General features: G+C 41.7%; 1 protein-coding gene across 1 annotated transcript in view; it reads left to right on the top strand.

Moving 5' to 3' along the window:
- PREP (prolyl endopeptidase) overlaps positions 1–27,761 on the top strand; it is a 120,275-nt gene that overhangs the window by 8,187 nt on the left and 84,327 nt on the right. Inside the window, exons 3-6 of the mRNA XM_078447174.1 lie at positions 16,567–16,700; positions 17,874–18,004; positions 20,507–20,716; positions 25,505–25,626. Of these exons, the coding sequence (XP_078303300.1) occupies positions 16,567–16,700; positions 17,874–18,004; positions 20,507–20,716; positions 25,505–25,626 (597 nt within the window). The remainder of the gene's footprint in view (positions 1–16,566; positions 16,701–17,873; positions 18,005–20,506; positions 20,717–25,504; positions 25,627–27,761) is intronic.

Raw genomic sequence — 27,761 nt, 5'->3', positions numbered from 1 at the left:
GTCAGAGTGACCCAGTTTTTGCTTACGTGTTAATGAACACATGCTTTGCTGTTCCTTAATTGATACTGGCTGGTCCTGTGGTTGACAAGCCACTTATTAGTAGATGAAAAACTTCGCTAGTGATCTTACAGTTCACATTTGCTAGAAGCTAATGAGTATACGCTATTATTTTTATGGTATACATTTATTGGGTGCTTACTGTGTGCCAGGCACTTCATCGGTAGCTTTGCATCCCCTATCATTTAATTCTCAAAGCCTAAAGCAGAGCTTTTTATTTTCCCCATTTTACAGATGAAGAAATGGAGTTACTGAGTAATTAATTAACACGCCCAAGGTCATTCAGCTAATAAGTGTGGAGGTAGCTAGGTGGTTATCAACTTTATGTTAAAAACTAATAAAAGGGAAAAGACTCTGGGTAGCTTTGGGGGGAATATATTCATGTCACTGCTTGCCGTGGGACTTGGCCATCCTCCCGCGGGGACCATGGGCTGTGGCTGCTGTGCCCACACTGGCCTGTGCGGACAGCTTCCCTCGGGTGTCAGAGTGGCTTTGAACCTTTGCCTCCTCCCTGCAGTCTTCCCACACACCCATCTCCCTCATTTCCAGACAGGTTCGTTAATGACCAAGGCTAGTAATATCATCTGGTTTCTGAGGAGTTATTTTTTTCTAATGTGTTTTTCTAAGGAGAAGAGCAGCGCGTATATTTCCTGCTCATGGTTAGACACATGTACACAAAGGTGTATTAGTCACACCTTGATGTAAAGAGGAATATCTTCACATAGCCTCCAAAACAAAGAAAAACCAGTCAGGAAGTGAAGAACATTTGTAGCTCTTTTATACTAAATTCTGAAATGCTATCAGGAGGTCTTTGATTTAATCTAGTGTGTAATATGGGTTATCCATTCCTGACAGTGACTGGCATTTAAGGCTTTATCCCTTATAAAAGAATATCAGAGCAGACTTGTAACTTAAAAGTAGGAGGTTGTTGAATCTAGATGAATCCCTTAAAGCTGTCAAGGCCCATATAATCCTATTTTATAGGCAATGCTCCAGATTGTAAAAGATCCTATACAACAACTCACTTGACTCTCTGAAGCAAATCCAACCTTGATATGGAAACTTGAGATACTTTGTACAGACCAGTCCTACCCAGTAGATACATACCAGCTACATGTATAACTCAAACTTTTCAAGTACCCACATTTTAAGAAGTACAAAGAAACAAATGGAATTATTTTATAGTACTATATTTAATTAGTATTTTCAAAATATTAATATCTCAACAGGTAATCAATATAAAATACTATTAAAATATGTTCCTCTTTTTTGCAACTAAGTTTTTGAAATATAGTGACTATTTTACACCCCTAGCATGTATCAGTTCACAGCAGCCACACTTCAGGGGCTCAATAGCCACATGTGGCTAGTGGTTCCTGTGTGGGACAATGAAGATGTAAAGACCAACCTTTCTTGTGAGTATAAAGAATATAAATGAATGTTAGTAGATTTAAAAGAAAGTTGAATTTATCACAGGAATTAAAGAAGAGTTTAATATAGAAATAGATTAAATAAAGCTATATAATTATCCTAATTAATATTAAAAAGAAATTAAAGGGGTGCCTGAGTGGCTTAGTCGGTTAAGCGTCCGGCTCTTGGTTTCAGCTCAGGTTATGATCTCATGGTTTGTGGGTTTGAGCCCCACATTAGGCTCCACACTGACAACACGCGGAGTCTGCTTGGGATTCTCTCCCTCTCCTGTCTCTCTGTGCCTCCCCTGTTCTTGCTCGCTCACTCTCTCAAAATAAATAAGTAAACTTTAAAAAATTAAAATCTAAAAGTACAGTTGGAATTACAGTGCTTTATCAAGGTGACATCTCATTCAAAACAGTACCTTAAATACTAAGCTAAATGTCTCTGTTACTACAATTCTTATATGTTCACAAAGCTTTGATCAGTACAATAAAACATGAACCAAAATTTGGAGAGAAGAAAGTAAAAATCATGAATTGTAGATTATATGATCATGTATCTAGGAAGCCTAAGGGAAACAAATGAAAACTTACCAGAATTAATGATTCCATAAAGTGATTATGTATAAAATAGTATGTGCAAAAGAAATACAAAACTGTCAGCTCTTATATGTACCATCAGTAATGAGAAATTAACCCATCTGAGAGCAACAAAAAGCAAACACTTGGGAATGAGAAAGAGATTTCGTGCCTACTGGGAAAGTAATAATGCCACTTTGAAAATACAGAGATTTCTCAAAGGCTCAGTTTGGAGTGTTATATCTTTTTTTTTAATTAAAAAATTTTAAGTATATTTGTTTTTGAGTGGGGGGGGGAACAAGCAGGGGAAGGGCAGAGAGAAAGGGGGAGAGAGAGAGAGAGAGAGAATCTCAAGTAGGCTCTGCATTGTCAGCACAGAACTTGATGTGGGGCTCAAACCCATGAAATGCGAGATCATGAGCTCAGCTGAAACCAAGAGTCGCATGCTTAACCAACTGAGCCATCCGGGCGCCCCAGGGCATTATTTCTAACAGTGAAAATTTTCCAACAATAGTGTAGTGTTTAAGTAGAATATGTTGAATCTGTTCAATGAAGTAATAGGTGCATCTGTTAAAATGTTGGGCTATAAAGATTGCATGCTAACATGAAAAGGTGCTTGTGGTAGAATATTAAGTGCGAGGATAAAAATTACAGTGCTCCAAATGGTTACAACATTAAAAACGACCTTTGTAAAATGATTGTAGGAGAATCTATATAGGGATAGAAACTAAACAACAAAAATCAGATAAAGGGAAAGTTCTGGGTTAAAAGCACTTTAGAGAGCTAAGTATGACTCTTGAAGCATCTGAACCATAGTGAAATCTCACTGGTGTAAGTGGAACACCCGGGTGACCTTGGAAGTTTTCAGCATGAAGAGCTAGAGAGGGAGGTTTGCAGTCATTAAAAATGATTTGGAGACTAAATAGGCAGGCCCAACAGGCAGTTAGCTCCTACTCTCCTTTCAACAGGCATTTCCACCGTGTCCTTTGCAGATCGTAGGAGGCACTTTGGAGCAGTCTTCCTGCAGGCCCGTTTTTGACGCTGAGGTCAACTTGAGCCTTCAATCTAATAACGAGGCTCTGCTCCCCTGTCTTCCATCCACTGACGTTAACGTGCATGTGATTGACATCATCATCTTTAACTTTCTAGATTTCCCTCCTAGAAACAAGAAACAAACCCCAAGCCCCACCCTCTGTGTAGCTTTTCTCAACCTCTTTCTTCCTCTTCGTTGGTGTCCTGGCCCTTCAGGGGTGCCCTGGTCAGTTGTTATTTCAGATTTTATCATGTGCCATCTCCCTCTCTTCCTCTGTCCAGGAGTCACTCCACACGCCCCGTGACATAGCTGACCCTCTTCCTTTGTCACCATACCCGGTAATATTGCCCATCAACATAGACCAACCTCCTCAAATGCAGAAACTTCCCAACCCTATGTTCTTCACTGTGCACGTGGACCACATGTTCGGGGGAGTGGTGGAGACTTGCATCTGTCCTGTCCAGCAGACTGCTCTGCCATTTGGCCCTGCGTTGACTCCCAAGTCCCCAGACTCTGCTTCCATTGCTCTCACAGCTGAGATGGCAGTCTCACTTTGAGGTCACTGTGACACTACTAAACGAGTATTTGTCTTGGCCTCTCCGCTCACTGCGGTGCAGTCATTCCACCCTGTTTGCTCCCCTTCCTGATAGTGTGATAAATTCCTCTCTCTACATCATTGGGCTTGGTTTTGCAGCCCCAAGGTCTAGACGGAAGCAGTGTCCTTGTAGGCTCTTCAGGAGGCTCTCCGTCTTACTCCACGTTTTGTGGCTCCAACTTCTTAGTTGCATATGCCAGAAGTTGTTACTGAGTTACTGAAGGGGAAATACAGAGAATGGAGGGATTTATACCTTTCAAGGGATAGCCCTCTTAATTGTAACTAATTGTCAAATCTGCCTTTCACAGAAACTCTGTCCTGGGACTTTGGTACAGCAGTAGCTAAGTGTAGAATATGATCTGCATATACCTAAGGACTAGTTTTGTTTTCTCCCTGAGAGTGGCCCTAGGCAAAATGAGAGCCACAGCAAACAGCTCTGTTTCCTTGGTGGATCTCACGAGAGAAGAACGTTAGTGAGAACCAGCAACAACAAAACAAAACAGTTGTTTTAGTTTATGTTTATTCCTTCTGATAAAATAAAATTGCCATCTGTGTCAGAGAAGATCAAAGGAATACACAACATAGGTCTTCTCTAGGACATTATTTGCTCTCCCTTCCCATTCTCCCATTGGGCTGAATAGTTGGAGATAGCTCATTACACCTGCTGATAAGAGGCTGAGAAACGTAGGGAGGAGAGCAGGGGTCCTTCAGTCTTTCAGAGTAAGAAACCTGGACACGTTACCTTTCCCTTCCCCTGTACTTACACTGTTTCCTTCTCTGGCAGGGAAGATTTAAATCTTAAATGACTTCTGATCATCTCTAGGATATTGAAGCAGCCTAGGGTTTCAGTGTAGGTATTTTCATGTCACAGAGGTCAGTGGAGAACAAAGTTTACGGAGGTCAGCACCTGCTTTCAGGCATCCTTCCTGCCTATTGTGAGGTCTGTTTTCTTGTTTGTTTGCTAGCTTTTGTTTTCATTGTTAAAGGTTAACCCTAAACATATGTAGTGTGAGGAGTTTCTGCTCTGTTCCGGTACCAGTCTGGCCCAGATCTCCCTGGACACTGGGCTTTCCCTAGCATGGAACCAGAGCCAACCTGTAGAAGAAGTAGCTTGGAGCTGGGTGAGCAGAGTTCATTTGTCCAGTTGCATTTCTACAGCAGGCCACCGCGCTGTCAGGCTGCAGAGCCAGCAGAGTTGAAGGTTGCTTCCAGGACTTCCAGTGCTTGAAGGGCTAGTCTCTGAGCCAAAAGACAGCAGATGAAGTTCACTGGAAATTAATTGGCTTGGGTTTATGATGTTCTTTGAAGACTTTAGGACACACTGAATATCCTTTTCGTGGATAGTTCTTCATCCTGTGCGCTTGCAGGCACTCCTCATATTACTTCTGTTGGGAAGCAGTGTGGAGGCAGAGAATATTTGCCAAATGGGACTGGAAGACAGAACACACAAATCAGAGCTCTTGTCCTTCCATTTTCTTGTTCTATGACCATGGCAGGCTACCTAGCCTGGATTCATTTTATTCGCCTATAAAATGAGTATTATTGAAATCACTTCCAAGGTTTTACTGACCTTCACCTCAGAAAATGCACGGAAGAATTCATTTTCCGTACCCGGCAGAGGTCTGCACAAAGATGGTGTAGCTTGGGGCACTGCTGCGTAACCGTAGCGGGATATAGACCTTCAGACGCTGGTGCTCCAGCCGCGTAGTCAGAATGTCCAACTTCAAAGACTCTTCTATTTTCATCCAGAAATCTAAGAAGGATTTTCCTTTCGAATCCTAGGTGTTTAAGATAAAGAGGCTCACGCTCTGTGCGTTGGTATTTTTCCATGGGACTGTGACTTCTAAGTGAGGTTCCCGTGTTCTAAAGCGTGATGATTAAACTAGGGCAGAGATTACCTTCAAACTATCTGGTAGTACCTCTTTTAACTGGGGCCTTGTGAACGCCCTTGGCAAAGCTGGCCTGTGAAACACTCGTCTACCCATTCATTACTGTTCCATGTAGGACCTGGATTGGGAATTACTACTGTGCGGTCCTCCTTGATTGGAAACAGGAGGCGCTTTAGGTAAATATGTTACCACATATTATCTCAGGTTCCTAAATATCTCACTCATCACCTCCTTTGGAAATGTTTTTCCTTATTGTAGTTTGTAAATACACTTCTTATAAATCCACAGTGGAAATATGTAATTAGGGAAACAACTTCCTTTTGATGTATGGATGGGATAATCATCAAAAGTATGAGGAAGTTGCTGGTACTGGACCATCTTCTTTTCTAAGTGCTGCTGGCTTTTTTTCTCTTCTCTCATGCCTTCTATAACCAGGGTTTGTTTATTTATTTTGAGAGAGGGCATGCACATGAGCTAGGGAGGGGCAGAGAGAGAGAGAAAGAGAAAAACAGAATCCCAAGCAGGCTCCATACTGTCAGTGTAGAGCCCTATGTGGGGCTCGAACCCACGAACTGTGAGATCATGACCTGAGCCGAAATCAAGAGTCGGACACTTAACCGACTGAGCCACCCAGGCACCTGTGTACCCAGGGTTTTGATGCAAGCAGCAGAAATGGATTCTGGCCAGCTTTAGCAAATAGGGAATTTATGGCAAGGATGAGCCCAGCTCCTGGGGTAGACTGAAGGGCTAGGCTTGGCACAGACAGGAACCAGATAGTTCTAGTGCAGAAATTCCAATTTTCACCCAGCACTGCTAATGGCATAAATGATCTTCACTTTTTCAACTGCCTGTCCCTTGTTTAGTGACTCTCCCAGGAGAGGGAGTTTTGATTGGCCAAACTCCAAATGTGTGCTCACTCCTTGGCTGAACTGTGGTTATGGGAAATTTGGTAGAAGCCCCAGGGACCCTCTTTGGCTTTTGTACCATCAGGAAGCTACCTGGAATTACTGTCTGCTAAGAAGGGAGGACACTGGAAAGGGAGAATGGATGCCGGCTACCCGAAATGCCACAGGTCTGCTGGCTTCATCCTCTCTCCCTTCTCCGTATGTGTTCGTTCCCTTCCCTGTTCCCTGTCTTTCCTCTCCTATCCAAGCTTACCTGTGTGTCCACTGTGGCAAGCATTAGATCAAACTGGGAGGAGGAACAGACACTGTCAAAAGCCAGACAGATGTGGCCCCTGCCGGCATGGAATTTACGTGTTAGCACAGGAGAACCAGCGATTGGGGGTGTGCAAGCCACTTAACCTTTGAGCTGCTAGAGTTCTGTGCTGAAAAGAGGCTCAGACACATCCTGAGTCTCATTTTAGAAAAGCAGACCCCAGACCACTGACAAAATGCTTAACGTGCTTGAATACATTTAATAGTGGCATCTTGCCTGTGGGCAGTTATTTGACTTTGGTTTTTAATCATCATGGTGTTCCTATGAGAAATGCTGGTCTCGGATATGTTTGGGAAAACCATTGGTAAAGAGCTAACAACTGAAGAACTGAGATAACTGACTTCTCCTGGCCTCTCTTCCCCACTGCCCCCAAACTTAGCTGTCTAAAATCCACTCACCACCCCATGCTGCCATTTCCAGGGAACAAAGCACTTAGTCATAAAAACCACCTTCGTTGGGCACTTAGTAAAATATAGGTCTCCAAACTGTAATTCTGGAGCATCTGATTTCAGTAGAAATCTCTGTCTCCCAGATAATTCTTAAGGTCCAGAAAGCTTGGGAAAACTGCCCTAGAGAATGCTTAGACATGGTTAGAGAAAGGTGCTAACACCTTTGATAGTAACACCACTTTCAAGGAGTCAAAGTCCTAGTCGATGCCTCACTTGTTTATAGCATCTTTATAAATCGGAGGGACAGTGTTTGTGGTTCTGACGTTTTCATTGGGCGATATCAAGGCAAGTGTTAGAATAAAGACTTGAGGGACTCTCCTACGTAGTATTTTACGGCACTGACCATTTCTGTCAGCTGTCTGTTTAATCATACACGTGATTTTTAGGAATTCCAGTTCTGCCTCTATAAAATCTCATGCCTTTCTCCTTTTTCTTTCTTTCTTTCTTTCTTTCTTTTTTTTTTTTTTTTTTAAATTCCTACTGACACTGCTCTGGTTCAGGCATGCATTGCCGTTGTGCTAGACATTCAGTAGCTTCCTAATTTGTCTCCCTTCTAGGATTTTCTTTTTACCCTGTTCCCCCCAACAACTAATGGGAACCCTTAGAGATCTTGGAACCTGCATGTTCATGGGAAGGCAGTGGGTAGGATCATTTAATGAGCAGCGTCAGAGGTAGAAAGGCAGGTTTGAATCTTTACACCACAATTTCATCAGATGTGATGTTGGTCATATTTTTTAACCACTCCAAACTTCAGTTTTCTGATTTATAATTTGGAGCAAACTACTCTGTATGGTTGTGGTGAAAATTAAGTGATAATTTTGAACCATGCAGCAAAATGGTGGACACAAGTAAGTGCTTGATAAATGTTTGCCACTGCATTTATTGTAGAGCACTTTAAATAGCATGGAAATTATCTGCTTGATAATTTGTGGGACAAATTCTTTTGTTGCAATTAATTCTTAGGCTCTTTTCCTCCACTTTCTTTCATGGTTATTGCCCTGTTCAGATCTTTCTTTCTTTTTGGATCGATTTTTATCCTTTGTATTTCCTAGAACATTGCCCACATCATTGAGATTCTAAAATGTACCAGCATGGGGTTAGTGTAATATCTCTTACGTCCCCAACTCTACTCTCCCTGTCCGTGGCTATATTTCTTCATCATTTCTAATATTGAGTTTCTGCAACATTTCTCCCCTTTCCTTGATTAGCTTAGCCAGAGCTTTGGTTGAGGTTTTTTTTTCCCTTTTTAAGTTTTTTTTTTAAAAGAAGCCATTCGAGGACTTAGAAGTTATACTCTTTTAATTTTCTAATTAATTTCTTCTCATGTTCTTTTGTTACTTTAAAACTTTGATTTGAGGGGCGCCTGGGTGGCGCAGTCGGTTAAGCATCCGACTTCAGCCAGGTCACGATCTCACGGTCCGTGAGTTCGAGCCCCGCGTCAGGCTCTGGGCTGATGGCTCAGAGCCTGGAGCCTGTTTCCGATTCTGTGTCTCCCTCTCTCTCTGTCCCTCCCCCATTCATGCTCTGTCTCTCTCTGTCCCAAAAATAAATAAACGTTGAAAAAAAAAAAAATTAAAAAAAATAAAAAATAAAACTTTGATTTGAATGTTTAGTTTCATTTCACTTTCTCATGTACTGATAAGACACCATTCGTGTAGATACACCTTTTTCAGCTCCGCCCACCAGGACTTGGGCAAACTTTGGGTCATTTCCTCCTCTTCCTAGGCTGCTCATGTTCTACCAGCCTCACCTTGCTCAGCAGATGGCGGGACTCCTGGAAGAGCTGTTTGGATGCCGGATTAGTGGTACTTGAAACCCAAGTCATTCCAGCTCATGTGAAAAAAGGAGCAAAGTAGCTGTAATTGGCGACCAGGGTGTAAGAGCCTTTAGGCACAGCCTGATCCAGGAGTGCACATGATATTTCTGGAAACCTGTTTTTCTTTGTCTCTCAGGTCATCTGCTTTTCTCTGATTGTTTTGTTTTCCAGTAGCCTCTTCCATGTGGTAGGAAAAGATGGGCCTTGTCTCTTTCAGTTTTATTCAGTCCTAATGGTCCCAAATCCCAGAAGATAAGATAACTTCTGTCTGCCAGTATGCATCCCTGTCACTGAAAAAGGATTCTGGTTGCTTTGCCTGGGTTCATGACTCCTTTATTGACTTGCCTATAGAGAAGAATGGATGGAAAGACTGCTTACAGAAATGGATAGGGGTTTTTTTTGTTCACTTTTTTGTTTTTTTTACATTTATTTATTTTTGAGAGACAGAGAGAGACAGAGCATGAGTGAAGGAGGGGCAGAGAGAGAGGGAGACACAGAATCTGAAGCAGGCTCTAGGCTCTGAGCTGTCAGTACAGAGCCTGACACAGGGCTTGAACCCACGAACCGTGAGATCATGACCTGAGCCGAGGTCGGACGCTTAAGCAGCTGAACCACCCAGGCGATCCGATAGGGTTTTCTTATATAAAGAATGTAGAAAGGAGTTAGCATAGTTAGAATACAGACAGAGGTAGCAGTAACGTCATATGACAGATGGTGCAATCTACTGGTACTCAAAAACAGTAAAATCTGATGGAGAGAGAGGGTAAAACACAAACTTCCTGAAAGCATAACTGTCACTTTCCAGACCCAGCTTGTTTATTCGAATGCAGAGCACCTCACCTGTGCCAGACATACCTCAACCGTCACAGTGTGATTGCTGTCCTTCAGGACAAGGCACACCCAGACACCAGCACTGTGTGCATAAGTCACAGAACAAGCCCTTGGACCCAGTGCAAGCCTCATCCTGTATGGGTGTTCTTCCTGGCCCTGGATCAGTCCCTGGTTCGAGGGTGGGGTGCTCAAATGGCCAATAGAAGTCACACACTGTTCCCCCACTCTATCAGTAGGACTTCTCAAGGGTACCAAGATACAGATAATCACCTTCAAATGTTTTGCCACATCTCATGAATTTTAACTCTTTAATAGTCTTATTTTTCTTGTTTTCTAAATATTATTGTTGCTGTTTGGATTCTCTTATTGAAAAAAAATAGTTATTTAAGAGAGGATGTGTATGCATTTAACTTCTTCATGATCAGGTTTTTAATTAGGTTTAGATTTGAACTACTGTCTGTCCTTGCCGGGTTTCTGGTTAGTAGCATGTGCCCCAAAGGACCAAGCCAAATGGAGTTCAAGTTTCAGCTTTGAATGGACTTCCTAGTAGTGACTACATTTGAGAACAAGACTTGACTGTAAGGTCAAACTGATTTGCCCATATGGGATGGGCATAGGAGGTGGAAAAGAGACCTGGCTGGGATTCTGGAAGGCCCCACCTGTACTGTTAATCACATGCAGCTGGAAGCTCAGTGTGAGCCTTCCTTGCCTGAGGGCGGACGGTCCCAGAGAGAATAGGTGCACCCACTCTGGGGTTTTAATGTTAAAAGACAAGCCCCATGGAGTTGGGGCTCTTACCACTTGAATTCACTCTTTCTCCTCCTGGGGAATAAGTAAGTAATGGGTTTGTGGGGCCGGGAAAAGAAAGTAGCATTGTGCTTTTACTGTGACCTGAATCCCCTTTTTTTTCTTGGAATTTAAGATTTCCTTTGTTGTCTGAGGTACTGCTAATTATTTAAAAATGTTCAGTGAGTACTGGAAAATATGGGATACTCATTTCTCTCTCTTTGTATATATTTCTCATATTAGTTTTATAAAATATATTATTTCCATTCCTTTATAGTCTCAATTTCTAGACCTGTTTCCTGAAGCAGCTGCGTTTAATTTTCTGTTTGGCATGACCTGCCTTCAGTTTGCTGTGTGACTGTCCAAATCTCCGGGCCCTGAGTCCTGGAGCCTCATGGATGAGCTTTGCTGCCCCTTACCTTCTTTTTTATAAGGGTGTCCCTGCACTTGGAGAGTCATATCTGAATTCTGCCATACTCCCAGCAGTGAGAGGGGACCCACATATGCATCTCCCTCTGGCCTCCAGGAAGCACTCAGCCTCCTCGTGGCTGGGACCGTGTTGTTCTGCCAGACCTTCCTCTGACACCAACCTGTTTTCTTCAGAAGGCCCTGAAAGTTGCTTTAACCAGGTCATATACACGCATGCATATGTCTGTGTGTATAATTTGCAGCAGAAACTCCTCAAATGATGGTGATGGACAGCACCATTCCTAGTTTTTGTTGTTTATTTGGGAAGAGTGGAGGTTGATAGCCGTGTGCAAGTTAATGTCCTACCTAAGACTCCCTCTTGGTCATCTTGACACCTGCCTGCCCCACTCTCTCTCACCCCTGCCTCATCCTGGAAATAATTTCTCCTTTATTCTCTTGTAGCATTTCCCTTTATCCCTGATTCATCTGTTTAATCTTATGTTAATTGTGGTGTTTTATATATATACAGCTAGTTAGTGAGTAACTGTATGCTTCATTTTTACTCATATGTGTATGAGTTATGCTTATTAAAGGATGTGAGGTATTTTGTGGATTAAAATACAGTGCATGTGAGGACAACTTGAAGAAATTCTTTCTGAAGACAGGGTAAAGGAATCTCCAGCTCCCAACCTGAGTGACCCTTTGCCAGGTAGCTCTTCTTTCCTTTTCTTTCATGGTGGTGAGACTTTAAGATGAGCTCCTACCAGGGGCGCCTGGGTGGCTCAGTCGGTTGAGCATCTGACTTTGGCTCAGGTCATGGTCTCATGGTCTGTGATTTTGAGCCCTGTGTCAGGCTCTGTGCTGACAGATCAGAGCCTAGAGCCTGTTTCAGAATCTGTGTCTCCCCCTCTTTCTACCCCTCCTCCACTCATGCTCTGTCTCTGTCTCTCTCTCTCTGTCAAAAATAAATCAACTTAAAAAAAAAAAAAAAAGATGAGCTCCTACCAGAGTTTTGTGTGCACAGTACAGTATTGTTAACTACAGGCGCAGTGCCATGCAGCACATCTCTAGAATTTACTCCGTGTGTATAACTGAAACATTGCCTTGCTGTGGAGCTTTCTAATCTTCAAGGGAAGTGGGAGGTATAAGCCAAGTTTCTTAGTCCCGGGCAGCTATTCAGTGCGTTCACATCCATTCATTGCTATAAAATCCAAACTGTTGATCGTCTTCAGAGGCTCAGCTGCAGGTGTCATTAATGGGCTTTCAGATTCCAGTCACTTGGACAACACTCTGTAATCGACTGTGGACGCCGAAGCTTCCTGAGGAACGAAGAGAATTCTAATTCTCCTCACCCTGCTCCTTTATCATCATGGATGTCCTCCAGTTTTGTTCTTCTCTTCTTGCCCCTTTTCTCCCTTTCCCCCAATTTGTTCTAATTTCTAGACCAAGAAGCCAAACTGTTAAATCCGTAAGTGACCAAGAAGGTGTTTCCTGATTAAAATACCAGAAATCATATTGACAGTCTGTAGAACCCTAAATTTCACAAAGCCCCTTTATAGAACATTTGCTGTCTTGAGCATGAGAAGGATTTGCCCAAGTTATAAAGAATTTGAGACTTTGAGGCATTTGACCTGTTTGGTTTTACGTGTAGGTCTTTGATTTGGAAGGACATAGTCTTTAAAAACTGCTCTATTTAGAGTAATTGGTTGACTATCATCGGTGGATGGGTGGGGTGACAAAATTGGTCATAATAGTCCTAGAATTGTATCATTATTTAGTAGCATTATGCCTGGCCTAACAGTCTTATGAACATTGGAAACGAGAAGAGCCACAGTGTCTGCTTCAGTGTGAGATGGATTTGGTTGCCGCAGGTGTGTCTGTACCACGAGACGTCTAAAAGAAGTGATGCAAGATAGAGGAGCAGTTGAAGAAGACGGTTCCACCTTTCCAAAGCAAAGGAACTGAACACCTGTGTGTCTTGGGCCCACCTTGGTCCTACTAGAGCCTGAATAGGGCCTCGATCAGCCTCAGACAAACACAAACCAGAAGGGTGAGGGACACAGAGCCCGCACAGTGCCCTCCTCAGAGGCCCCTTCAGTGGAAGAAGAGGGGCCAGCCAAGAGCCTCAGCACACTGGGATCCCAGGGTGGGAGCCCCGAGGAGCTAGAGCAGTCTGATGAGGCCCTTCTGGGAAATAGCCATCGAATCCACACACGAGTGTACACGGTGCCCATTTTTCTCTGCACCCTGTCACAGTGGTCGTTCCCGCTTCTTCTGGAGACCAGCCATTTCACTTGGCCTCAGCTCTCCCTGGACCACTGGCCCACCTTTCTGACTTCCAATTTTGCTTCCCTAGTTTATTCTTCATCCAAAGCAAGGGTAGATGTTTCAAAAGATAAGCCAGATTTTGTAACTACCTCCTTTCCCAGTCATAGCTTGCTTGCCCCTAGAATAAAGATTCAAACTTCATAACTGCCACCAGGTGCCGCGTGATGAGGTGCCGCACGATCAGCTCCCACCTGGGTCTTTGCTCCCTGTCACTCATTCCCAGCTTCACTGCCCTCCCTGCTCTCCTTCACACCTGGGAGCTCCCCATCTCCCAGGGTCCCACGCTTGCCATTCCTTGGCCTGGAGCACTTCTCCCGTCTTTGCATGGCTGCTCCCTGTCGCCTAGCCTACCTTAATTCAGAACCGCCTCAGATGGGCCTCCCTGGCCACCCTCCCTCCTCCTTCCCAGTGCTTCCCAGGCTCTGTGGTGCAGGACTGGTTTTTAAATTTCCAAACCGGTATGGATTGATATTTTTGTAAAACATAGCAGAGATGTCACAGCGATGTCACATTGCTCACAGCACTCCCTCTCAGGCTCTGTCCTGGCCTCATCCCTGGCAGGTGGCATACAGTTCAGGACCAGCACAGGTTGCAGATGCTCATGATTACCCTGCGTGTGGCCTTCGGACTAACCATTCTCTGTAACCCTCTGGCTTGTGTTTTGTCTCCCCCAGTACAGTGTTAGCGCCACGAAGGCAGGGAGCTTGTCCTGGACTTGTCACCTCTCCATCCACAAGGCCAAGATCAGTGCTGATGCACATGAGGTTTTTCTTAAGTCCTTTCCGATGCTCCAGGACCCTGACGTGCCTGTCCAGCCCCACCTAACACAGGCGGGGGGAAAATCATAGGAGGCCTGGCTTCCTTTCTCCCCCCGGGCGTCTGCTCTTACTCATCCCACATCCGGAATCAGGCATGGAGCCGGCCTCAGCCTCTCCTACTGTGACTGGAATAGAGTACAGGTGGCCCTTGAACAATGTAGGAGATAGAGGTGCCAACCCCTCGTGAGGTCGAAAATTCCCTTATAACTTTTGACTCCCCCAAACTTTACCGATAGCCCACTGTCGACTGGAAGCCTTACTGATAACATAAACAGTCAATTAACATGTATTTTGTGTGTTTTTTGTATTATGTACTGTATTCTTATACTATCGTGAGCTAGAGGAAAGAAAATGTTACAGAGAAAGTCATAAGGAAGAGAAAATACATTTATAGTACTGTAAAAAATCCACAGATAAGTGGACCTGCCTGGCTCAAGCCCATGTAGCTCAAGGGTCAACTGTAATTCTGCTTGAGTGCTCTTGCTAACTCACTGTTCACCTTGACCGGGTGACTTCAATACTGCATGCCTCAGTTTCCGTGTCTGTAAAGTAGACAAGGCGTTTCCTTCCATCATGAAATCAGTAATGCTGTTGCACACACTTTGTGATCTCCACAGTGCTGCCCCTGAGTGGCTTTGCGGCTGTACACTGACATTGTAACCAAAATAAAAGCCCGTTTCCTCTTTGACACTCTTTTTAATGAGGCGCAGTGGAATCAGCAAACTTCTTCTATAAAGGACTATGTATTAAATGTTTCAGATGTTGAGAGCCACATAGGCCTCTGTTGGGTTGTTTTTGTTTTCCGACTCTTTAAAAGTATAGAAACTATCGTTAGCTTAAGTGCTGTAGGAAGGCAGGCCAGGGTGAATTGCCAGTTCCTTGGCAATAAGCATTTGGCATTATATTTCTTTGGGACTCAATACATTTTATTTTCTGTTTGAATGAAATAAGAAATGTGACCCATAACAGGTTTTGTGGTTTTTTTTTTTTTAATGTTTATTTACTTTTGAGAGAGAGAGAGAGGGCGAGCAGGGGAGGGACAGAGAGGGGGAGACAGAAGATCCAGAGCAGGCTCTGTGCTGACAGCCGAGAGCCCAGGGTGGGGCTTGAATTCACGAACTTCAAGATCATGACCTGAGCCAAGTCAGATACTCAACGGACTGAGCCACCCAGGTACCCCCATAACAGTTTTTTTTTTCTTGAATGGATCATCTTGCAAAAAGGGTTGTTCATTATTTTAGTCCTACTTTCTACTCTTTCTCTCATATTCTCAAGCACATTATAAATATCAGTGAATTTTAGAACAGCTTTCTTTCAACACAGAATCATGGTTTTCCAGAGCACAGTTGGTGGTTATTGTAGGAGATCCCATTTGAAGACCATTTTGAGTTAGGGTGGGCCCTTGGACCTTGATGATCCATCCAAAAGTAGAGGCCAATGATAGCGCATTTTCATCTGTCATTCAAAATATATTATGTTCTTAATTTCCTGAAGTTTTCCTCTGAGAACTTACCTGTTTGTAAACATCAGATTGAACCTTCAACTGAATTTAGAGCTAATATATTTTATTCTTGTTTCATTTCTTACTAATAGCCAGAGGTGAATATTCTGAGTCTGAGTTTTCATAGTATGAAGAACTTTCTAATTGCTTACTTACAAACAGGGTAGGCTTGGGTATAGTTGATCTGTTATGAAACCTGTCCCTTGCCCTGCCTTTGCTGCCAGGGTCCCCTGACTTCCTGCAGACCATTTCTTGCCCTTCTTACAAACTGTTTTTGTTGATATTCTTATCTAATGCCACCCATTCTCCAATTTTTAAAGAATATTCTTCAGTTTCAAATTTTAACAAGGTTCTCTGAAGTTGACAAGGTAGGAGGCCTTAGGAAGACAGCATAGGCAAAAGCAAAACTGGTAAAATAGCACCTTTGTATATGTTTCTTTAATTCTGATGGTTTGTGGGATCTCAGACTACTGACTAGGAAGGCTGGCACCTTGGCAGGGTGTGAACGTAGTCAAATGACTGCATGATCTTAGTACAGCAGACTGTGTTAAGGGAACAGATTCAAGAGTAAACTCTGCCCCTACCTGGCTGTCTGATGTTAGGCAGCTTTTCATCTACTCTGAGACTCAGTTTTCTCCTCTGTAAAGTTGGGCTGATAACAGAGCCTTCTCCGTAAGATAATTGTGAGTTCTAAATGAGTTAACAGTATGTAGTTAGTGCCATGAAAGGACTAGTTATCATTTATTGAGGGAAAAATATGCTTTCATGGATATATATCAGTGGATAAAATTCCATATGGAAAATTTTATGTCTGACTTGCTTTTTCCATTTAAATTTTCTCTATAGGCTTTTGTTGAGGCCCAGAACAAGATTACTGTTCCATTTCTTGAACAATGTCCTATCAGAGGTTTATACAAAGAGAGAATGACTGAACTGTATGATTATCCCAAGTATAGTTGCCACTTCAAGAAAGGAAAACGGTACGTGAGGTTGCTTTTATTTTTCTTTTTACTTGTCTAATTGAATGCTTTCTTTAAATCTTGAAATACAAATTCTAAATAACTTGCCATTGATGGAATTAATTCACTCTCAAGTCAAATCATTTCTGTGCTTGAGTATTGGAATAAAAACTTTTGGTCTGTTGTCCATATTCTTAAAATTATAATTAAGAAATTTGGTAGAGATACTTCCTAGGGAAAAATTCTAGATTATAGGAAGTTATTGTTGTCTTATGGCTAGTAATTGGTGAGATAGGATGATTTGCAGACAGCAGTGGAGATTTGTTTGCCTCTAAGATTCCCTTTGGCTTATACTGCTAGAAAGGATTTTATTGTATGGGTGTCTTTCACCCAGGAATGGAAATGGCCAGGAGGCGGCACCTATTACTAATTCACCTCTCTTGTTCCTCTCCCTTTCACACCTACTTAGACATATTCTCTTGTTCTTTTTTTTCAGTCTCTGGAACCATCATCATAAATTTATTGAGAATTTCTTAGACCCCCCTCCGCCGCCTTCACACACACACACACACACACACACACGCACACACACATATCAGCAAAGTACCATCTACATGCCTGCCCCCCCCCGCCCCCGCCGCTTGTTTTGTAAATAAAATTGAAATGGCACACAGACCTGTCCATTCATTTACATATTATCCATAGCTGCTTTTGTACAACTACAGAATTGAGTAGCAGCAGCAGAGACTCTATGGCACACAAAGCCTAAAACATTTGCAGTTTTGCCCAGTACAGAAAGGGTTTGTCCACCCCTGCCCTAGCGGCTTGCCGAGGGCAGGATCCAGCATTTCATTTTAGAATACCTGTGTTCTTTTCCATTGAAAAGAAAAAAAATTACTGCTTTCTTTGATTATCAGTTTTCATTTTAGCAAATGAAGCAGGCTTTATTTGTTCCCATTTAGTTAATATGCAGAATTACGATAAATTATTTGAGTACTCAAAACAATTCAGATAACTAACTCTAGGCACAGGGAGGTGGTGGGACCTTCCATCCTAGTCCCCACGTATGTCCCTGGCATAGCCCATTTGCAATTGAACCCTTGTGTGTTGTTTTTCTTTTTGCTTGTGTGTATTTGATTGTACCCCACAAGTGGAAAACTCTACCGCTAAATAAAGACCATCTCTGTCCCCCAGGTATTTCTATTTTTACAATACAGGTTTGCAGAACCAGCGAGTATTATACGTACAGGATTCCTTAGAAGGTGAAGCCAGAGTGTTCCTCGACCCCAACATACTCTCTGACGATGGCACGGTGGCTCTCCGAGGTGAGTGCTACACAGCCAAGCCCACAGGAATCCCAGGGCCCTCACTCACGGCTCTGACGTTGCTGCAGTCCCCTCACCTCTGAAATACCAGACGGGATGGACCATATTGTGCAACAGATGCACATGCAGTATCAGGAAAGCTAATTTTTGCACAGTATCTTTGGAATACATGAGTAGCCATGTGTTTTGGTGGCATGAAGCAGAACTGGAGAATAATTCACACTGGACCCAAATTAGCTTCCAGGGCTTCTGAGATATTTAAGTACCAACATCATTGCTTCTAACATCCCTGAGACCTATCTGTGTTTAGAAAAAAAATCTTCTGTAAGTAATTTAAGCTCTACGAAGAATGTTCCGACTATAAATATAAAATAGGAAAGAATATTTACAAGATCTCTTTCCTTGGTGGGGAGGAAGTGATCAGAGTTTTAAACTTTAGCTGTCAGTATTTTAGAATTAAAAGTAAAAAAAAAAAAAAAACACAGTCTTGTAGAAATTAGACCGGTTGATACCCTGTTGCCTGAAGATGCAAGTTTAAAACCCAAATCATTAAGATTGGCCTGTAGTGACCACATGTCTCCTCAATAACTCCACCCCAAGATAACCACCACAGTCCATAACCATTACTGTTGGTTTGTGCCATGAGCACTGGTTCTAAGGAAGGAAGTTGGTTCTTCTCTGGTTCTATGCTTTAATAGTTGTATACTCTGGGAATCATCTCTCGTTGGTATCCTAGATTTTAATGAAGTTGGCTCAGCATTTCCCTGACTGTTCCCTGCAGTTCCCTGGCTGTAGCATCCTCTGTTTTGTAGAGAAAGCACAGGTGGGGGTTCAGCCTGCGGAATTGAGCAATTGGAACACGGTCGTCCTGTAATCGATTAGGTGGGAATCAAAAGGCCCTGTTGTAGCAGCGCTTTGGGAAGACCCTTCTGTGGAGCCACTCAGTCACTTCATGGGTCTTCCCCTCTTCTTCCTAAATAGCTGTGTATGTAAATGATGGTCCTTTACCTAACTCGTGTTGAAAGTAATCAGTATTGAAACTAAGATGCCAGCCAGCTAACCAAAAATATCCTCCCGTGAATTTGAGCTTGCACTTGTAAATGAAGTTAATACACTGGTTTGGTATGTAAGAACATATCCTGTGTAGGATATCATTTAATTTTAACTAAAGTCTGTCTTGTAACTCATCCAGAAGAACTTCATTATAGGAGAGTCTCTGAAAATTCTTTCCAGTAACATTTTAATGGAATGCCTGCCATATACAGGTCCTGATAGATGAAAAGGGAAATTAGACATGGGACCTGGCCTCAGTCTTCAAGTTTTCTGAAAATGATATTATAGGGAGGTTACAGTGTGGGTAAACATACTGAGTGTTTTGATAGCATGTGATTTTTTTATACATTTCAAATCAATTATTTAAATTTTTCCCGAAAAATTTCGTTATATAGAAATAATTTATATAGAGTGAGAAGTATTTTCTCTCCATCACCTTCTAGACTCTTCTCTGTATTTATATAGAGATGAGCTTGCATACTTCATAAGAATCATAAATGATTAATAAGGAGATTTTGTGAAATTTTAAACTTATTTACCACTAATAGAAATTCCATGTCACATAGTAGGGCAGTTCTGAAAATAGTTGAGTTTCTGAGGATAATTTTCAACCCCTACTAAAGTTTAGCAAACATTGTAAGAGGAAATCTCTAGTGTCAGTATCTGGTAACAAATGCTCTCTATACCTACTTTATATTTATAAAAGCTGATATAAACATATAAAATTTCTCAACACATATTCTGTAGTGATTAGAACATTCTGTCATGGACTTAAAGAATTGGACGTGCATAACAGTTCATAAATGGTGTTGCTTTTCTTTCTTTTTCACGGTCACTTTTGGAATATGCACTGTGTGAGCCTTCACTGCAACCCTTGGGCTTTATTTACCTGGGCTTGTGCTGGTCAGATGGTGTGGACGTTAATCCTTGAGTGCCAGCAATGCTTAGAAAATGAGGTTGTAAAGAGTGATTTCAAATAGTTTGGAATCCATTCCAAAAATTACTTAATGGCTTCCGTTTAGTTCTGTTACATGCTACGTGTCATAATCCAGTCGATACTCTAAAAGTAGTTTCCTTATTCTTTTTCCCCTTCCTCTTTAGAGTATAAATAAAATATGTTGAAAGTCTCAGATGAGCTCTGCTTTTAACCGAACTGCTTATTGAATTATAGAAATACAAACAATGAAAGTATCTTAGTGGTCATATAATCCAATATGTCATTTTACAGGTTAAAAAAACTAAGACCCAGAGAGGTTCGGACACTTGTCCAAGCTCGTGAGGTGAATTCCTGTAAGGCCTGGGCTCAGCCCTCTGGGTTCCTCACTGCAAGTTTCCTGCTCCTTCTGTTGCACATCTGGCAGAGAACGTTGTCAGACAGCACGGAGGGCAGTGGGCAGGGCTAGGGGTTGTGTCCCCAAGTTCACTGAGGATTTATCCTGTGTCCCATAGGCTATGCATTCAGTGAAGATGGTGAATATTTTGCCTATGGTCTGAGTGCCAGCGGCTCAGACTGGGTGACGATCAAGTTCATGAAAGTTGATGGTGCCAAAGAGCTTCCAGATGTGCTTGAGAGAGTCAAGTTCAGCTGTATGGCATGGACCCATGATGGGAAGGGGATGTTCTACAACTCATATCCCCAACAGGATGGAAAAAGTGATGGTAAGTTAAGGTATCAGGTGAAGCACCTTTTTCGTGAAATAGAAGTGTGACTTCATAAGACTTTAAAAGCTAAACCCTACATAGAAGTTGTTTAGTGTAGAACCCAGTTTCCTCAAAGGATGTTGTATCAGTTGTGTAACAGACTGCCCCAAAACTTATTGGCTCAGAATAATAACCATGTTTGGGTTTTTTTGTTTGTTTGTTTGTTTGTTTGTTTGTTTGTTTTGCTTGTGAGCCTGTGAGTTGGCCAGGCAGTTCTGCTGGATTAGCTGAGTTCTGTCATGTTTCCATGTTCTGCTGTGGATCAGTTGGCTGATCTCAGCTTGGCTGTTTCCCGTGTCCGGGCCTGGGTTCTGATCTATGTGGTCTCTCATCCTCCAGCAGGCTAGCCACTTGGTTTGCATGGCAGCTCAGCAGGATTCCAAGAGGGAGAGCCAAAAGGCACAAGCCTCTTTGATGCCTAGGCTTGCTACTGGCACTGCCTCGTGTTGCTGCATTCTGTTGGCCAAAGCAAGTCATGGGGCCAGCAGCCCCTGTTCAAGGGGTGGAGAAACAGACATAAGGACCCATGACAAACGGAGCCATTATTGTAATCAGTCCTTTACAGATGTGTTACATCTCCCAAGGAGGCATGGAGAAGATGGATCTTTTTTGTTTTCTACAAAACCAATTTATTTAATGACGTTGAGTGATTATGAAATTTTCCTACTGTGGTGATCGTATCTCTTCCTCTGATCAGAAGTTATGGGTCACCTGGTTGATGTATCCTGACATTTTCCTCCTTGTTAACTTGCAGGACATACCTTTGTTCTTCTTTTCACTTGCACAAAGATCCTATTGTGCTCAAGTAGTCTCTTTTCTTTCCCCCTTTACTCTTCATCTTCCCAGATAGAAAGGGCCAGGTACCTTGAACCTTGCTGATATAAGCTTTTAACACCACCTTCTTCATGCTTTACCATCTCTGGCATGTAGTGTTTTCCTGTTGTCTTGGTTGGTCTTTACAGGGGAGACCAAAAAACTATTTCACTGGCCATTTCGTGTTAGAGAACAATGTTATTTGTGAAAAACATGAAAATTACTATTTAGGCTCAGCTTTCAGTGGCAAAAATAGGGAAGATTAGTTATTGTGATTGATTTCAGAAAGGTACCATCTTTTGCCAGCTGTAATTTGCTGCCCTCTTGTCACGAGGACCTCAACGGCCACTCAGGTTGTGTGATGGAGGGACTTACAATGAGGCTAAACAATTCTGACCATGTGCTTCCTGGGAAAGCTATGGAAAGTCACCAAGTTCTGTACAACTTTCTTTTATATTATGGTATTACCTTTTTCATTGTCCTGAAAGCTTGGTGCCTTTTCAGAATGAAAAAAAGAATAGTTCAGTCTCACAACAGCCTCCAAAGCCAGCAGATATGTGTGAATTACTTCCAGAGTGATGCCCAACCAAAACTTAAAAAGAAAAAAAAAAGTCTTTACCTTCTAGAGCATTTTTAGGTTCGCAGCAGAACTGAGGAGGAAGTGCAGAGATTTCCCGTACCTCCCCTGTCCCCACATGCAGAGCCTCCCCTATTATCAACATCCCTCTCCAGACGAGGTAAGATTGATGCGCCTCCATTGACACATCATACTCTCCCAGAGTCCAGGGTTTACATTACAGCTCACTCTTCATGTTGTATATTCCGTAGGTTTGGACAAATGTAAAATGTGATTGATTAATCATATGCATGCTACTTGATATCTATCTACCATTGTAGTGTCAGTTTTACCGGCCTCATAATGCTGTATTCCACCTATTCACCTCCCTCTCCACTAGCCTCTGGCAACCACTCATCTTTCTTTCTTTTTTTAATGTTTATGTATTTATTTTGAGAGAGGGAGAGAGAGAGAGCAAGTGAGCAAGCGGAGAAGGGGCAGAGAGAGAGGAAGAGAGAGAGAATCCCAAACAGGCTCTGCGCTGTCAGCACAAAGCCCGAGGCCAGGCTCGACCCCATGACCATGAGACCATGACTGAGCCAAAATCAAGAGCCAGACACCCAGAGAGTGAGCCACCCAGGCGCCCCAACCACTAATCTTTCTACTGTCTCCATAGCTTTGCCTTGTCCAGAATGTCACATAGTTGGAATCGTACACTATGTAGCCTTTTTAGATTGGCTTCTTTCACTTGGTAATATGCATTTAAGTTGCTTCCATGTCTTTTCATAGCTTGATAATTAATTTCTTTTTAGCACTGGATAGTATTCCACTGTCTGAATGTAGCACGGTTTATTTATCCATTCACCTATTGAAGGGTATCTTGGTACCTTCCAAATTTGGAATAAAGCTGCTATAAACATCTGTGTGAAGGTTTTGTGTGGACATAAATTTTCAAATACTTTGAGTAAATACCAAAGAGTGATTGCTGGATTGTATTGGAAGAATATGTTTAGTTTTGTAAGAAACTGTGAAACTGTCTTCCAAAGTGGCTGCACTAGTTTGCATTCCCCCAGCAATGAATCAGAGTTCCTGTTTTTCCGCATCCTCACCAGCATTTGGTGTTGCTGTTGTTACGGATTTTGTCTGTTCTGGGTGGGGGCGTGTGGAGTATAGTTGTATATTATTGTGTGAATTTGCATTTCCTTGGTGACCTATGATGTGGACCATCTTTTGATATGCTTCTTTGCTATCTGCATACCTTCTTTTTTTTTTTAATTTTTTTAATGTTTATTTTTGAGAGAGGGAGAGAGACCATGTGCAAGCGGGGAAGGGGCAGAGAGAGAGGGAGACACAGAATCCAAAGCAGGTTCCAGGCTCTGAGCTGTCAGCACAGAGCCCGACGTGGGGCTCAAACCCACAAACTGTTAGATTGTGTCCTGAGCCAAAGTTGGATTCTTAACTGACTGAGCCACCCAGGCGCCCTCGCATATCTTCTTTAGTGAGGTTTGTGTTAAGATCTTTGGCCCATTTTTTGATAGGATTGTTTCTTTTCTTATTTTTGAGTTTCAAGAGTTCTGTGTAAATTTTGGGTAATGGTCCTTTTACGAGATGTGTGTTTCACAGATATTTTCTCCCATCTGTGACATGTCTTACTCTCTTGACAGCGTCTTTTACAGAGTAGAAATTTTTTATTTTAATGAAATCCAGCTTATTGGTTCTTTCTTTCATGGATGGTACCTTTGGCATAGTATCTAAAAAAGTCCTTCCCAAACCAGAGGTCGTCTAGATTTTCTTCCATGTTATCTTTTAGGGGTTTTATAGTTCTGCATTTATGTTTAGATTTGTGATCCAACTTGAATTCTCTCTTGTGAAGGGTGTGAGGTCTCTGTCTGGGTTCATTTTTTCCACATAGATGTCTAGTTGTTCCAGCACCATATGTTGAGGAGGCCATCTTTGGGGCGCCTGGGTGGCTCAGTCGGTTAGGCGGCCGACTTCAGCTCAGGTCATGATCTCGCAGTCCGTGGGTTCGAGCCCCGCGTTGGGCTCTGTGCTGACAGCTCAGAGCCTGGAGCCTGTTTCAGATTCTGTGTCTCCCTCTCTCTCTCTGACCCTCCCCCATTCATGCTCTGTCTCTCTCTGTCTCAAAAATAAACATTAAAAAAAAAATTTTTTTTAATTAAAAAAAAAAAAAAAAGAGAAGGCCATCTTTGCTCCATTGTGTTACTTTGGCTCCTTTGTCAAAGATCAGTTGACTGTATTTATGTAGGTCTGTTTCTGGGCTCTTTACTCTGTTCCATTGATTTATCTGTCCTTTTGCCAGTACCACACTGTTTCGATTATTTACAGTAAATCTTGAAGTCAGGTAGTGTCAGCCTCCAACTTTGTTCTTTGCCTTCAATATTGTGTTGGCCGTTCTGGGTTTTTTGCCTCTCCGCATGAACTTAAGGACCAACTCATCGATATCCACAAAATAACTTGCTGGGACTTTTATTGGAATTAAATTGAATCTGTAGGTCAAGTGAGGAAGAATTGACATGACAGTATTCCTATCCATAAACATGGATCATCTCTCCCTTTATTTAGTTCTTTTTTGATTTCTTTTATCAGTTTTGTAGTGTTTCTCATATAAGTCTTAATACATATTTTGTTAGATTTGTACTTAAACATTTTATTTTAGGGGGTATTAATGTAAATGGCAATGTGTTTAAAAAAATTTTTTTGTTGAGGTATAATTGACATATTTTATGTATACAACCTAATGATTCAATATTTGTATATATTATGAAATGATGATCATTTAAATCTAGTTAACATGTCTCACATCACCATACATAATTATAAAATTCTGTTTCTTGTGATGGGAACTTTTCTTTTTTTTTAAGTTTATTTATTTATTTTGAGAGAGACAGAGACAGCGTGAGCAGAGAAGGGAGACTGAGGGAGAGAGAGAAGCCCAAGCAGGCTCGCACTGCCAGCCCAGAGCCCGATGGGGACCTGAACTCACGAAACCTGAGATCGTGACCTGAGCCAAAACTGAGAGTCAGATGCTTAACCAACTGAGCCACCCAGGCACCCTGTGATGAGAACTTTAACCTGTCCTCTCTTAGCAACTTTTAAATATACAATACAGTATTACTATTACTAACTATGGTCCCATGGTGTATATTATGTCCCTAATGGTATTGTGTTTTTAACTTCAAATTCCATTGTTTATTATTGGTGTATAAGAAAGCAGTTAAGTTTTACATGTTAACTTTGTATCCTATGACCAGATAAGTAAGTTTTTAAATATTTCTAGCATTGTATAATACCAGTGGAATAGATTTTCTTAAAATTGTCAACTGCCACTTCAGTGTATACATTTTTACCTTCTTCAGGTACAGAGACATCCACCAATCTCCACCAAAAACTCTGTTACCACGTGTTGGGGACTGATCAGTCAGAAGATATTTTGTGTGCTGAGTTTCCTGATGAGCCCAAATGGATGGGTGGAGCTGAGGTATTGTGCTACTGTGAAATTGCCCCACAAAAATGATGTCACACGAATTGTGTATATAAATATTCTTGTGTGATCCTTATGGATAAGTCCTGTGAGTGAATATTCTCTTAAAAATATCGGTATTCAAACTGACTTTTAGTTTTGAAAGTGATAAACCTTTTAACTGCAACCTCCACAGAAAACTTTAATACCATACCTGCGTATGGTGGAAAATGTAAAAGTACAGAATCAGAATCACATAAAGCAAAACACAAACATTTTGAAATTCGGAATCTTATTTCTCAGAGGTGAGGAGAATATCCTTCCAAACATTTTCTTTGTTTAAGTGAGAATGTGGGGAGCAAGAGTGTGTGTGTTTTCCTTTTTACACAGCTTGCCTCTTCATATTTTATTCACCTTTTACATTTAAAATGTATATTTTTGGACATTTTCCCATCATATATATAGATAGTTCATGTATACCTTGGGGGTCTTGACCATAATCAACTGTACTGAAGTTTGTGAAGTTACTGGCTTAGATTTTACTCTGTATGTTGAGAATCAACTATGGAAAAACTTAGAGGTGCTTGGAGTAAAATTGTAACTCTTGTTAGTTCATTTCTGGATACTAAGAAATATTTTTTAAATGAGAAAAAACATTCTAAATGTTTTGATATAGGTGGGCTGTCGGCCCATTTTTAATGGGAATGAGAAATCCACTAGGAAGTCTTTAGCTCATGGAACCACTTACCTTTTTTGGTAAAAAAGGAACATTTTATATTTAAACTTCAGCCCATGGGTCTGATTGACTAGGGGGTAGAATAGGAATCCACAGTATTTGAGCTCATGTGCATTGATACACCTTATTCCAAGTTGTCCTTCTATTTATTTATTTTGTTTCCATAGACCAGGGGTTGGCAAACTATTGCCTGCCTTCAGGCCAAACCTGGCCTCCTGCCAGCTTTTGTAAATAAAATTTTTGAGGAACACAGGGAACACAGCCACACCATTTCTTTACGTACCGTCTGTGGCTGCTTTCAGACTTCAGTAGCAGAGATGAGTAGCTGCCACAAAAGGCCCACGACCCACAAAGCTGGGAACACTTTCTGGCCCTTCATAGGAAAAAAACCACAAAACTTGTCAGACTTGAATGCAGTGTGTTAAAAGTGAATTTCTAGGACTTACATTCTCTGAGACTGTGTCCTTTTTTCATGCTTTTTCTTTCTCACTTAAGTGCCGCCTCCCATGAGCTTTCCATCTGTAGTTGCTGTTGTCATTTTTCTCACCTATTTGTTTTCTGACTCTTTGTGGAGATTGCTTCTACTCTTTTCTTCTTAGTTCAGCTTCTCCTCCTGCATAAGTCCTCTAGTTACTATGAATAATAGGTGTTTGTTTATGAAATGATACACATCTTTACTGTCATCCAGGTGTAACAATTAGGGAGATAAATATGCTGCCCCAAAACATTTTAATGTCAGTTCATGTGTTTCTTTTTACCTTTTGTGGGGGGGAAGGTATTGATGGGGAAAACTTAAAATAGTATATTTTAATAATCAGTTTTATTCCCTCTGAATTCTTCATAAAATCAAAGACATACTCTTCTAGAGAAATTCTTATGCTTCAAAGCTAATAATTTCATTACAGCAGAACTGTTTTAATTAAAGTAATCTTATTTGGTTGATACAGTAACATGGGTACTGGAAATAAATGCCAGAATATTTATATGATTTAGCATAGTGGTCTAAAAGAAAACAAACTTCATAGTAAAATACACGTGCAACTCAAGTTGCTTGGATCTCTCTTAGCGTTTGGATGAAGCAGTTAGGTTCTTTTTTTACTTTTTTTTAAAGTTTATTTATTTTGAGAGAGAGAGAGTGCAAGCAGGGGAGGGGCAGAGGGAGAATCCACACCATCAGCATGGAGCCCGATCTCACAAACTGTGAGATCGTGACCTGAGCTGAGATCAACCCTCAGACTTTTAACCAACTGAGCCACCCAGGTGCCCCAATTTTTTTTTTTTTTACTTTAAAAAAAATTGTGGTAAAATAGACATAACAAAATTTACTAGTTTAATCAATTTTTTAAAGTTTATTTATTTTTGAGAGACAGAGAGAGAGACACACACAGAACTCAAAACAGACTCCAGGCTCTAAGCT

This window comes from Panthera onca, chromosome B2, assembly GCF_046562875.1.
Source record: "Panthera onca isolate mPanOnc1 chromosome B2, mPanOnc1 haplotype 2, whole genome shotgun sequence".
In the NCBI taxonomy this organism is placed as follows: Eukaryota; Metazoa; Chordata; class Mammalia; order Carnivora; family Felidae; genus Panthera; species Panthera onca.
This window is presented reverse-complemented; position numbering and strand designations above follow the sequence as displayed.